At 38.7% G+C, this 13,323-nt stretch overlaps 1 protein-coding gene across 13 annotated transcripts in view; it reads right to left on the minus strand.

Annotated features, from left to right (window-relative positions):
- Positions 1–13,323, minus strand: part of STAG1 (STAG1 cohesin complex component) — a 402,189-nt gene that overhangs the window by 257,269 nt on the left and 131,597 nt on the right. For all 13 annotated transcript variants that reach the window (XM_074031098.1, XM_074031099.1, XM_074031097.1 and 10 more), the window contains one exon: positions 3,489–3,653. Coding sequence is in view for 9 of the 13 variants with exons in the window: in XM_074031097.1 (XP_073887198.1) it covers positions 3,489–3,653 (165 nt within the window). In the remaining 4 variants the exon portion in view is untranslated. The remainder of the gene's footprint in view (positions 1–3,488; positions 3,654–13,323) is intronic.

Genomic DNA, 13,323 nt, shown 5'->3' on the forward strand with positions numbered 1-13,323 from the left:
AGACGGAGTCTCGCTCTGTCACACAGGCTGGCGTGCAGTAGCACAATCTTGGCTCACTGCAACCTCCACTTCCTGGGATAATTTTTGTATTTTTAGTAGAGATGGGGTTTCACCATGTTGGCCAGGCTGGTCTCAAACTCCTGACCTCAAGTGATCTACCGGCCTCAGCCTCCCAAAAGTGCTGAGATTACAAGCGTGAGCCACCGCACCCAGTCTAAAGAAGTACTATTTTTAATACAACAAAACTGCAAACAATTCAAATAAAATCTAGGTAAGTAAATCATAACCCAGCTATTTTAGGAAGTACTGCACAAATAATAAAAATCAGAAGGTAAATTCATAGGAAAAAAAGGGCCCAACAGACGGGCACATTAAAAAAAAAAAACCACAAAAGTTTATAAATTATTTTAAATATAGTAAAAAATATAATATTAATAATTAAAATTACAGTAAAGTAAAAATAAAATGAAGCAGATTTCAAGAAACAGTAACAAGAAATTGAAAGGTGGGTTAAAACCAAATTATGGAAGGTACCAGAGTCCTGACTACTGATCATTATCTTTCAGAAAATGAGAAACAAAAAGTTTCAGCCAAAAACAGCTCATGCCTGTAATCCCAGCACTTTGGGAGGGTAAGGTGGGCAGATCACTTGGAAGTCAGGAGTTTGAGAGCAGCTTGGCCAACATGGTGAAAGCCCATCTCTACTAAAAATACCAAAAAAATAAAAAATAAAAAAAAATTAGCCAGACATGGTGGCAGGCACCTGTAACCCCAGCTACTCGGGAGGTTGAGGTAGGAGAATCACTCAAACCTGCAGTGCAGAAGTTGCAGTGAGCTGAGATCGTCCACTGTACTTCAGCCTAGCTGATAGAGACTCATTCGCCAAAAAAAAAAAAAAAAAAAATTAAAAAGTTTCAGCAGAAGAGACACAGCACAAAAGAGCATAATTAGAAAACACCAATATGGATGAATACCGTAAATTAAAACTGAAAAGACTCCTATTGGTCAATGTTTTATTTTAAATATAGATGACAGTAAGAGTTTGTTCATATTAAAACTAAGGACGGGCATTAAGCTTTAATACAATATGCATGAAAATTATTTTTACATAAATATCTGATAAAATAAAGTCTTACATTTAAAAAAAGCAAAGGAAGACCGGGCATCGTGGCTCACGTCTATAATCCCAGCACTTTGGGAGGCCGAGGTAGGTGGATCACGAGGTCTGGAGATCGAGACCATCCTGGCCAATGTAGTGAAGCCCTGTCTCTACTAAAAATAAAAAAATTAGCTGGGCATGGTGACGTGTGCCTGTAGGCCCAGCTACTCTAGAAGCTGAGGCAGGAGAATCACTCGAACCTGGAAGGCGGAGGTTGCAGTGATCAGGGATCACGCCACTGCACTCCAGCGTGGTGACAGAGACTCCATTAAAAAAAAAAAAAAGAAGCAAAATACCTGAAATGCAATTATTAAAATTTTACATAAAAATATACTTCTCTCATTTTTCTGCTTGTATTTCTACCTAAAGGTAGGAAACGACAGAAAACGTCTTTAAAATTAATGCTTCCGTAACTTGTTAACAATTCTTCTATTAAAGTATAATGAGGCCGGGCATGGTGACTCATGCCTGTAAGCCCAGCACTTTGGAAGGCAGAGGTGGGTGTGCAAGACTTGAGGTCAGGAGTTTGAGATCAGCCTGGCCAACGTGGTGAAACCCCATCTCTACTAAATATACAAAAATTAGCTGGAAGTGCTGGCGCACACCTGTAATCCCAGCTATTCAGAAGGCTGAGGCACAAGAATTCCTTGAACCTGGGAGGTGGAGGTTACAGTGAGCCAAGATCGTGCCACTGCACTCCAACCTGGGCAATGGAGCAAGAGTCTGTCTCAAAAACAGAAGTATAATGAATAAATTATCAAGCTTAATGGCAAAAGGTCACAAATCTATTTTTATATTAAACTTATGTAATTTACATATTGTCATCCATTGCTTTGGGTAACTGGAACTTCAATACATGTTTCACCATTTAGCATCATCCCACTATTTCACCTCCTTCCCTGCCCACACAAATTCCAAGACTCTTGAACACAACATATCAATCTGGTAACATACATAAAAAGAAAGAAACACTAAACACCCTTAAGGGCTTTAAAAAGAAATATAGGTTAAAAAAAAAAAAAATAGAAAGTATACTAACGAAAAGTTGTCTGTTTTAGTTCTAATAGTAATTCTGTTTCACAATTACCGTTTTTTTTTTTTTTTTGAGATGGAGTCTGGCTCTGTACCCCAGGCTAGAGTGCAGTGGTACAATCTCGGCTCACCGCAACCTCCACCTCCTGGGTCCAAGCAATTCTCCTGTACACTTCTTGTGAAAGGTGCAACAGTACAATTTATGGGAGAGAAATATAGTGTTCATATATCTCACAGTTTAAAAATATCCTTTAGCCAAATAATTCCACCTCTATCGTTTTAAAATTTTTAAAAAAGTAGAGACAAACATAAACAAACACATTTTATGATAGTGATAAAAATATACACACTAAAGAAAAACAATTATGGCTTATCCTTATAATGCATGAGTGAGAATAGTACTCCTGCAGAATACTTAATATTTATGGACTAAATGAGAAGAGATAAAAGAGTAAGAAAGTTACGGCTGGGGCAGTGGCTCATGCCTTGTAATCCCAGCACTTTGGGAGGCTGAGGCAGGTGCATCACAAGGTCAGGAGATCAAGATCATCCTGGCTAACATGGTGAAACGCCATCTCTGGCGCGGTGGCTCATGCCTGTAATCCCAGCACTTAGGGAGACCGAGGCGGGTGGATCACGAGGTCAGGAGATCGAGATCATTCTGGCTAACATAGTGAAATGCCATCTCTACTTAAAAAAAATACAAAAAATTAGCCAGGCGTGGTGGCGGGCACCTGTAGTCCCAGCTACTCAGGAGGCTGAGGCAGGAGAATGGTGTGAATCCGGGAGGCAGAGCTTGCAGTGAGACCAAATCAGGCCACTGCACTCCAGTCTAGGCGACAGAGCCAGACACTGTCTCAAAAACAAAAAAATAGGGGGGAAGGGAAAGGGAAAAGGAAAGGGAGGCAGTTACAAATGATGTAGTTCTGATTATTCCTAATTCACTACTTAAGAATTTTTTTTATACCCTTTCTTCTTTCAAATACTCTAAAAGACACATATGTTACTTATACTAAATCAGATTCCAAAAAAATATATCAAGACAATAAAAATTCTCTTGGGCAGCTTCTAGTAGACCTTTTTACTTAGAACAATTTAAACAAAAGTACATCTTACTATTAAACACCCATTCCTGACACTCTGCAAAACAAAGCAAAATAAAAACCTTTCAGGATAAACTGAAAGGTTGCTTACGTAATCAACAGAAGTATGTAAAGTGCCAATATATACATTAACTGATTCCACATAAGTTATTAACCGTATTGCTTTATACATGAAATAAAAACTTAAAATTTACCTGCATTGCACTTTTCCCCAGTTTCACCACCTCAAATAATGTGACAGGCTCCCCTTCACCATTCTGTTGAGGGTGCCCATTAGCTCTTCCACGGCCTGCTCCTCTAATTCCAGCTTCAATTCTGCTCTTCTCACCTGGAGATTTTCGAGGTTTCTTATTTGTAGACTGAATAAAAAGATTAAAAAAAACATTAAATTCGATTTAGGTTTACTTTGCTTCATATAAAATGATCACTACTATAGAAGAAATATAATCCCTAACCAAAAAAACCTTTAAAATTTCTTCTCAGTGATTAAAAAAAGTACAAAGAGCAAAACATAAGTTTATATATAAAAGGTATGAAGGTAACTTTGTTTTTTGAGACAGAGTCGTGCTCTGTCGCCCAGGATATAGTGCAGTGGCACTCTCTTAGCTCACTGCAGCATCCTCCCCCCAGGTTCAAGCGATTCAAGACCTTGCCGTTATTTAAAAAATATATACATATGTATACGTGTATATATAATTATATATATTTATATCATATATAAATATAGATTTACCTGCAGAAAATGGACGAAGCAAAACCAAGAAGAGTCCAGCTTCTGGTGAAGCCGGAGAAAAAGAAGCCAAGTCTGATTAATATCATATACTATTATCAGTGGTGCCTCTATTCTAGTACAATCCAGAGGAATATTTTTATCAACTATTGTATAAATGCAAGTTGTTTAGTAGCTCTAGAAACATTTTTAAGAAGAAGGGAATCCCACCCACATCCCATTGTTAAACTGTAAATGCTTTTTGTTTTTAAGAGGTGAAATCATTCACTGGGTATTTTTTGGTACAACCAGAAAATAGGGTGGGATACTGAATTGTGGGAGGTTTTGACTGTCTTGGCTGTCAGCTTAACATTCCATAGATGGGGGTTACTTTTCATATCCTAAAACACAAAGCATATAAAACGGCAATATGGAGTCATAGTCCTGAATCAAAAAAAATTTTTTGCATTTTAATGTCTTGGATACTTTAAATTATTTCTATTCCATGTTGGTTTTTTAGCAGAATTTTCTTTCTTTCCTTTTTTTGAGACAGAGTCTCGCTCTATCGCCCAGGCTGGAGTGCAGTGGTGCGATCTCGGCTCACTGCAACCTCCACCTCCCAGGTTCAAGCAATTCTCCTGCCTCAGCCTCCCAAGTAGCTGGGACTAAGTTGACCGCCACCACTCCCAGCTAATTTTTGTATTTTTAGTAGAGATGGGGTTTCACCATATTGGCCAGGCTGGTCTCGAATTCCTGACCTTGTGATCTGCCCACCTCGGCCTCCCAAAGTGCCCTTTAGCAGGATTTTCTTTAAAACAAAACAAAACAAAACAAAACAAAAACAAACAAACAAAAAATCACTCCTTGATAATGGCTCTCCCTGTCAGAACTGTGCGCACTCTAACATCTTTGGTTGTGGTTCTCCTGTTTTCCTAATAACTTTGTTAATGTGCAGTGAAAGACTGAAAAATTGAGTATGCTGTATGTATGCTTTTAACTGAATTGGAGAAGTGTATTTAACAGCTTATCAACATGTGAAGATGCTGGTACTCGATAGCCTCAAGGAAAATCTGCCTCCAAATTTTAAGCTAGAAAGTCACTGGAATAACTTTAAAAAAGAATTACAAACTTTTTTTTAAAATTTTCGGTATGTATGTTAAGAAGTACGCACCAATTGAAATGTCTGTGTACTAATCCTCAACACACCAACAAAATCTCAATTATGAAAGAAAAAAACACATTCACTCTTTGTTCTGTGAAGTTCTAAGGGTTTTGACCAATGACTGGTGTTGTGTATGCACAATTAATGGTTATCATGGAAAATAGTTTGCTTTAAAAATCCTGTGTATTGCCCATTGAACCTTCTGTCTTCCCCTTCTCAAGAAACAACTAGTTTTTACTTTTTAAATCATCATCATAGTTTCCTTTTTTCCACATATTAATATATGGGTTGAGTACCCCTTATCTGAAATGCTTGGAATAAGAAGTGTGTCAGACTTTCAAGATTTTTCAAATTTTAGAATATTTTCACATACATAATGAGACATCTTGGGGATGGAACCCAAGTCTAAACATAAAATTCATTTATGTTTCATATATACCTTACACACATAGCCTGAAAGGAATTTTACATACTTTTTTTTTTTTTGAGACGGAGTTTTACTCTTGTTGCCCAGGCTGGATTGCAACAGCACAATCTCGGCTCACTGCAACCTCCGCCTCCTGGGTTCAAGCGATTCTCCTGCCTCAGACTCCCGAATAGCTGGGGTTACAAGCATGAGCCACCATGCCCAGCTGATTTTCTATTTTTAGTGGAGATAAAGTTTCTCCATGTTGGTCAGGCTGGTTTTGAACTCCTGACCTCAGGTGATCTGCCCACCTCAGCTTCCCAAAGTGCTGGGATTACAGGTGTAAGCCACCGTGCCCGGCCATAATATATTTAATAATTTTGTGTATGAAACAAAGTTTTGACCCTTTTTCTTTTTTTTTGAGACACAGTCTTACTCTGTTACCCAGGCTGGAGTACAGTGGCACGATCACAGCTCACTGCAACCTCCACCTCTCAAGCTTAGGCAATCCTCCAGCCTAAGCCACCTGAGTAACTGGGACTATAAGCACTAGCCACCGCACTCAGCTATCTTTTTTTGGTAGAGGGGTTTTGCTATGTTGCCCAGGCTGGTCGCGATCTCCTGAGCTCAAGCTATCTGCTTGTCACACCTCCCAAAATGCTGGGATTACAGGGGTAAGCCACTGCATCTTGCCTTGATCTTGGTTTTAACTGTGACCCGTCACATAAGGTTATGTGTGTAATATTTTATGTGACTATATGTTGGGATTCAGAAAGTTTCGAACTTCTGAGCATTTCAGATTTCAGATTTTTGGATTAGGGATGTTCAACTTGCAACTGGAGTCAAACAACATGTAGGCCTTTCAGACTAACATCTTTCACTTTAATAATATGCATTTAAGATCCATGTCTGGCTGGGCATGGTGGCTCACACCTCCAATCCCTGTAAATTGAGAGGAAGAGGCAGAAGGATTGCTGAGGCCAAGAGTTCAAGACCAGCCTGGGAAACAAAGCAAGACTCCTTCTCTACAAAAAAATAAAAAATAAATAAATTTAACAATTAACAAGAAATAAAAATAAAAAATATCAAAAGATAAAATAAAGGAGGAAAAAAAAAAAGAGAGAACAAAAAAATTAGCTGGACATGGTGGTTTGTGCCTGTAGTCCCAGCTATGCAGGAAGATGGCTTGAGCCTAGAAGGCTGAGGCTGCAGTGAGCCATGATCGTTCCACTGCACTCCCTGCAGCCTGAACAACAGAGCAAGACCCCGTCTTAAAACAAAAACATTCATTCATGTCTTTTAGTGGCGATTTTAAAAAATTGTTGAATAGCATTCCATTCTATGGCTGTATCACATTTTGTTAGCCATTTACCAAATAATGGGCATCTGGGTCACCACTATTAGGCAATTACAAATAAAAAACATTGACAAGCAGGTTTTTGTGTGGACTTAATTTTTAAAATCAGCTGTGTATATATACCTAGGGGTATAACTGCTGGAACTTTGAGTAAGACTAAATTTAGCTTTGTATGAAATTGCCAAAGTGTCTTTCAAAGTGGCTGTACCATTTTGCATTTCTACCAGCAAGAAATGAGAATTTCTGCTCAGTGCAGTGGCTCACGCCTGTAATCCCAGCACTCTGGGAGGCCAAGGTGGGCGGATCACGAGGTCAGGAGATTGAGACCATCCTGGCTAACATGTTGAAACACCGTCTCTACTAAAAATACAAAAAAAATAAAATAAAATTAGCCGGGCATGGTGGCGAGCACCTGTAATCCCAGCTACTCGGAAGGCTGAGGCAGAAGAATGGCATGAACACAGGAGGCGGAGCTTGCAGTGAGCTGCGATCAAGCACTGCACTCCAGCCTGGGCAACAGAGCAAGACTCCGTCTCAAAAAAAAAAAAAAAAATCAGAGTTCTGTTGCATCACATACCTCCCAGGAAACTGATATTGTCAGATTTTTAAATTTCAGCCATTCTAATAGGTATGTAGTAGGATCTCATTGTTGTCTTGATTTGCAATTCCCAAATGACAAATGATTTGACGCCTTTAAATAGTTAATAATTATTTTTTAAAGACAGAGTCAGGGGGGAGGGGAGAGGGATAGCATTAGGAGATATACCTAATGTAAATGACGAGTTAATGGGTGCAGCACACCATCATGGCACATGTATACATATGTAACCTGCATGTTGTGCACATGTAAACTAGAACTTAAAGTATAATAATAATAACAACAAACAAAAAAAAGAGTCTTACTCTGTTGCCCAGGCTGGAAGTAATGATGCAATTTCGGCTCACTGCAACCTCTGCTTCCCAGGTTCAGGCAATTCTCCTGCCTCAGCCTCCCAAGGAGATGGGATTACAGGTGTGTGCTACCACACCCAGGTAATTTTTGTATTTTTAGTAGAGATGGGGTTTAACCATGTTGGCCAGACTGGTCTCGAACTCCTGGACTCAAGTGATCCACCTGCCTTGGCTTCCCAAAGTGCTAGGATTACAAGTGTGAGCCACTGTGCCCAGCCAATTAATTCTTTACATTAACTTTTCTCCATTTGGATTATTGGCAACTATTCTCTCACCAGACTGGACCCACACTGATTCTTTATATCTGCACTGTCCATACATGGTAACCACTATCCCCAAACACGGCTTTCAAAGAACTTACACTGGCTGGGTGTCATGGTTCATGCCTGTAATCCCAGCACTTTGGGAGGCTGGTGTGGATGGATTAGCTGAGGTCAGGAGTTTGAGACCAGCCTGGCCAATCTGGTGAAATCCCATCTCCACTAAATACAAAAAATTAGCTAGGCGTGGTGGTACGCGCCTGTAGTCCTAGCTACTCAGGAGACTAAGGCAGGAGAACTGCTTGAACCCAGGAGGTGGAGGTTGCAGCGAGCCAAGATTGTGCCACTGGACTCCAGTGTGGGCAACAAATAAAGACTCTGCCTCAAAAAATAAATAAATAAAATAAAAAAGAACTTATGTTATTTAAGATGTATTTTTCAACATCCTAACATAATCTTGTCCATTGGTAGCGATGAAGGAACAATAGTGCTTTATATCCCATAAATAATAGTACAAGTGAAATATCTATAGTCCATAGGGTTATTAATACAGAAATTAGAGTTCATTACTGCAGTTAATTCAAGGGATATAGTGATTTTAAAATATTTTAATGAGTATGTGTACGAAAGCAAACCCAAAATACCTGAAAGAAAGCCTGCAGCAACACAGTAAGTAATGAATTTCATGGAAAACATGTTACATATATGTAGGAAGTCATTAACCTTCACTGTTCCTATACAAAAATGATGCAATCTAATCTCAGAATTTACAGCAATCTTTAGGACGACGACTACACACTATTCAATTTATATGTGTATCTCCATTTCTAGTAAAGTGTTTTAAATACACAAATTAGCCCCACTGTGTAGGAAAATAATTTATCCCAAACACTCTATTCCAAAAGTTCTAGAATAGGTTAAGTTGCAGTCTGAATGTGCAATGACTTTGTTTTAAGAAACAAAGACACAAAAACGTTCTTTAACCTTTGTGCTTTATCTAGCATAATAAGCTGTGAATGTTAAATAATCCACACTGTATCACAAATAATATATATTAACTTTTTTGGGGATTGTATAATGCAAAAATTTTATACATATACAATTAAAAGATAAAGAGATAAACACAAATACCTGCAACATAAATAAACTATAGTACATAAAGACACTTTTCATGGAATGTTGGTTTATGATAAGTGCTAAAAAGTTTCTAAGAGAAAGATTATTTTTAGTATCGAGAAGCAGGAAAAGTTTCACAAAAAAATTATCCTGCAAGTAATGGGCTCATAAAATTATCAAGACTTAGTAAGATTACCATATGTAGAATTTAGAAAACAAGGGTTCCAGAATGAAAAAACACTATGAGCAATGGTGTGAATGTGGGAAAGCAAAAGCCATACATCAAAAAACAAGAGACAGATATCTGACTGAAAAGTTGTGAACAGGGAAATAAAATAAAATATTAGGTGTGATATTAGGTTAGTTGAAAGTACCCCACATCTTTTCATAAAATGGCATTGCTAGTGAGCTGAGATCGTGCCACTGCACTCCAGCATGGGTGACAGAGCAAGACTTTGACCCCATCCCACCCCCCACAAAAAAAAAAAAAAAAAAAAAAAAAAAAAAAAGGAGTAGGGGCACTGCCTGTTTTTTGAATAAGAAAAAGCATATTCCTGGCCAGTCGGTGGCTCATGGCTATAATCCCAGCACTTTGGGAGGCCAAGGCGGGTGGATCACGAGGTCAGGAGATTGAGGCCATCCTGGCTAACACAGTGAAAACCCATCTCTACTAAAAACACAAAAAATTAGCCGGGCATGATGGTGGGCACCTGTAGTCCCAGCCACTCGGGAGGCTGAGGCAGGGGAATGGTGTGAACCCGGGAGGCAGAGTTTGCAGTAAGCCGAGATCGTTCCACTGTACTCCAGCCTGGGCAACAGAGTGAGACTCCATCTCAAAAAAAAAAACAAAAAACAAAATAAAACAAAACAAAACAAAAAAACCTTTTCCCACCTGGCACTATGACAATGGATGAAACAGAAAAAGGCAAAGACCAAAGGCAGGAAGCTAACAGTACAGCTGCCAATAAAGTGAGCCCTAAAGATAGAAACTTGGGGAATGTAAAATAAAGGACAGATGTGGAAGACACAGCAAGATTATAAAGTAAAAGTAATCAGACGCCGGGCGCAGTGGCTCATGCCTGTAATCCCAGCACTCTGGGAGACCAAGGCAGGCAGATTACGAGGTCAGGAGATCAAGACCATCCTGGCTAACACGGTGAAACCCCGTCTCTACTAAAAATACAAAAAAAGTAGCCAGGCATGGTGGTAGGTGCCTGTAGTCCCAGCTATTTGGGAGGCTGAGGCAGGAGAATGGCATGAACCCGGGAGGCGGAGCTTGCAGTGAGCTGAGATCGCGCCACTGCACTCCAGCCTGGGTGACAGAGCAAGACTCTGTCTCCAAAAAAAAAAGTCATCAGACCTGAGATTTAAATAGATAAAGGAGACAGGACAAGAGACTTAGAGATGAGGAAATTTAACAATGACTCAGGTTTTAATTCTGTGTTCTTGGAATTGTGGTAGTCTTTAACATAATTAAGGAAGTCAGAACTAAAAACTAGTCAGTAGAAGAAAATTCTAAATGAAAACTTAACAACAAAGACAGCTTAAAAAGAAGTTCAATTAATACATATACTTCCTAAAGTGATTACAAATGTGTGCACATTTAAGCTCCAAAAAATTCTTTCATAGAGATCTTTGTTTCTTAGAAAAATTAAAAAAGAAGTACAGAAAATTATAAATAGGCTGGGCACAGTGCCTCACGCCTGTAATCCAGCACTTTGAGAGTCCTACTGGGCAGATTGCTTGAGCCCAGGAGTTTGAGACCAGCCTGGGCAACATGACGAAATCTTGCCTCTACAAAAACTTGGCCAGTGTGCTGATGCATGCCTGTAGTCCCACTCCAAAGGCTGAGGTGGGAGAATCACTTGAGCCTGGGAAATCAAGTCTGTGGTGAGCTGTGATCATATCACCTTTATTCACAAATAATGAACGATATAGGAAGTATTGACTTAAACCTTCAGCACTTAAAAATTAGAAAAGACTTAATCATTATAAGCAATGACATACCTTATACCCATATATTTTGTTGAAAGGCAATAATACATGTCAAAAGATTTCAAACAAAGAGCATATACTAACAAACTCTACTTTTAGAAATTTAGGATTAAAAAAAAATGACTCTACAGCAAAACTTATTTGCAAAACGTTCATGTCAGCATGGTTTAGAATAGTTAAGAATTTTTAACCTAAATGTTCAACATGACACCAACTCTGCGATTGGTTTGTCAGTGTCCCACATTAACTCCCTGGGGCTGGTCACTCAGTTTCTAGCTTCTCATGAGTCCCTCATACTACTCCAAGTGTAGCAGGAGAAACTGAAAGGCCCTTCCTCAAGCTCTGGTCATAACGGAGGTACAAGGGAGACATCTACAGGGAACCATGAGATCAGTGGTATTGGAACTGCTAAGTCAGTCCTTCTTTAGGCTGGATGTTGATAGTGGTCGTCACGAAGTCCATATATTTTATATCTAGGCCTTCACCTGGCCTATGGACTTATACCCACGTGCCTGGTTTATCAGTTCAGTGGTTCTTCAGCCCATTACAGATGAGAAGGAGTTACACTGAAGATCAAGGAGAAACCATTGGAGTCTGAATGTTCCTGACAGATTGACTTAGTCCTGGCTTAGTCCTCATAAAACCTCATAACAATGGGGTTGGTACTTTTAGTTTCTATTTTACAGGAGTTATAATAGATTGTTAAAGGACAACCAAGAAAGGACAGAAGAAGTGACAGTCAGAGGTTAAGAGGAGTCAGAAAAACATAAAATCTAGCAGACATCTGCCACCATATTGTAACATGGTGGTTCCTATCACAATGCTGGGTCAAAAAGAGATTGATTTGGTTTATAATGTTAAACCAAGAGGGTGGGCAAATAAAACTTTTGGTATTTAAAAGAAAAAAAATTTTTTGGAATCTGAATATTATGAACTTCACAACAGTCTACACTAAACTACCAAATAATTAAAAAGATCCAATTTTTATAAGTGACCTGTTAACCTTCTGATACTCATTATTAATCTTTGGTTGTGCATTCTCCATCTTCTATGTATGAATAGACATTTAAAAATTAAAATTGTATCTTTTTATTGTTAGATATGAGTTTTAAATTTCTTTTCAAAGAATCAATGTCAGCATATTCAATTCTTTGCCTTCTACTTTTAAACTTAACTTCCTCATAAAGCAATCTTTTTCGATTACCTGCTCCACCCTGACTCATTTCAATCACGTGCTCCACCCTGACTCATTCAGATTGCATACCTCACCCTGACTCATTCCAATCACCTGCTCTGTCATAACCATTTTTCCCGCCAAATCACTCACCCCGTCACTCTCTTTAAATTAGCCAATCGGAATTAGTTTAGCCTGTGTGGTCTAACCCTAGTCAATAAGGGAATGACACAGCAGCAGGCGCCACATGCGTCAGGGATAAGAACACCTTCCCCTCCCTTGTCCAAGTGTGCACTCACCATTGCTCCATCTGTAAGGGGGCACCCTTCTATAGAAGTACCTTGCCTTGCTGAGAATTAAAAGAAAATTTTATATTCGAGTGCTATTTCTTTTGCAGCACTGAAACTTGATATATAACATTATTTACCTCACCTACTCAGCCTATGCAAATATGAAAGTTATATAATGCTGAGAATACAGAAGTGCTGGTTCTCACTTAAACAGAACTAAGAGAAAAAAATCGTTAATAAAACATGAGAGACTAAAGAGGGGTTAAGGTTAGAGAGGTGCTGATTTACATGACAACTACAAGAAACATAAAATCCTGAACTGGATCCTGATTCAGGAAAAGAATAGTTTTTCTTTTCTTTAAGGTATTAGATTATGACAACTGGCAAAATCTAAATGAGATGTATAATTATATTCATATTTTCATAACTGTATTGTGGTTATGTAGGAAAAGATGTCCTTGACTGCAAAGAAATACACACTGAAGTATTAGAAATAAAGTGCTGCGAAGAGATATTCTACAAAACACTAATTAAAAAAAAGGTAACATCATGTCTGCAACTTACTGTAAAACAGTTCAAAACTAGTAGATACCAAAATATTTATCTTTG

The sequence above is a fragment of the Macaca fascicularis genome, chromosome 2, assembly GCF_037993035.2.
Source record: "Macaca fascicularis isolate 582-1 chromosome 2, T2T-MFA8v1.1".
NCBI lineage: Eukaryota > Metazoa > Chordata > Mammalia > Primates > Cercopithecidae > Macaca > Macaca fascicularis.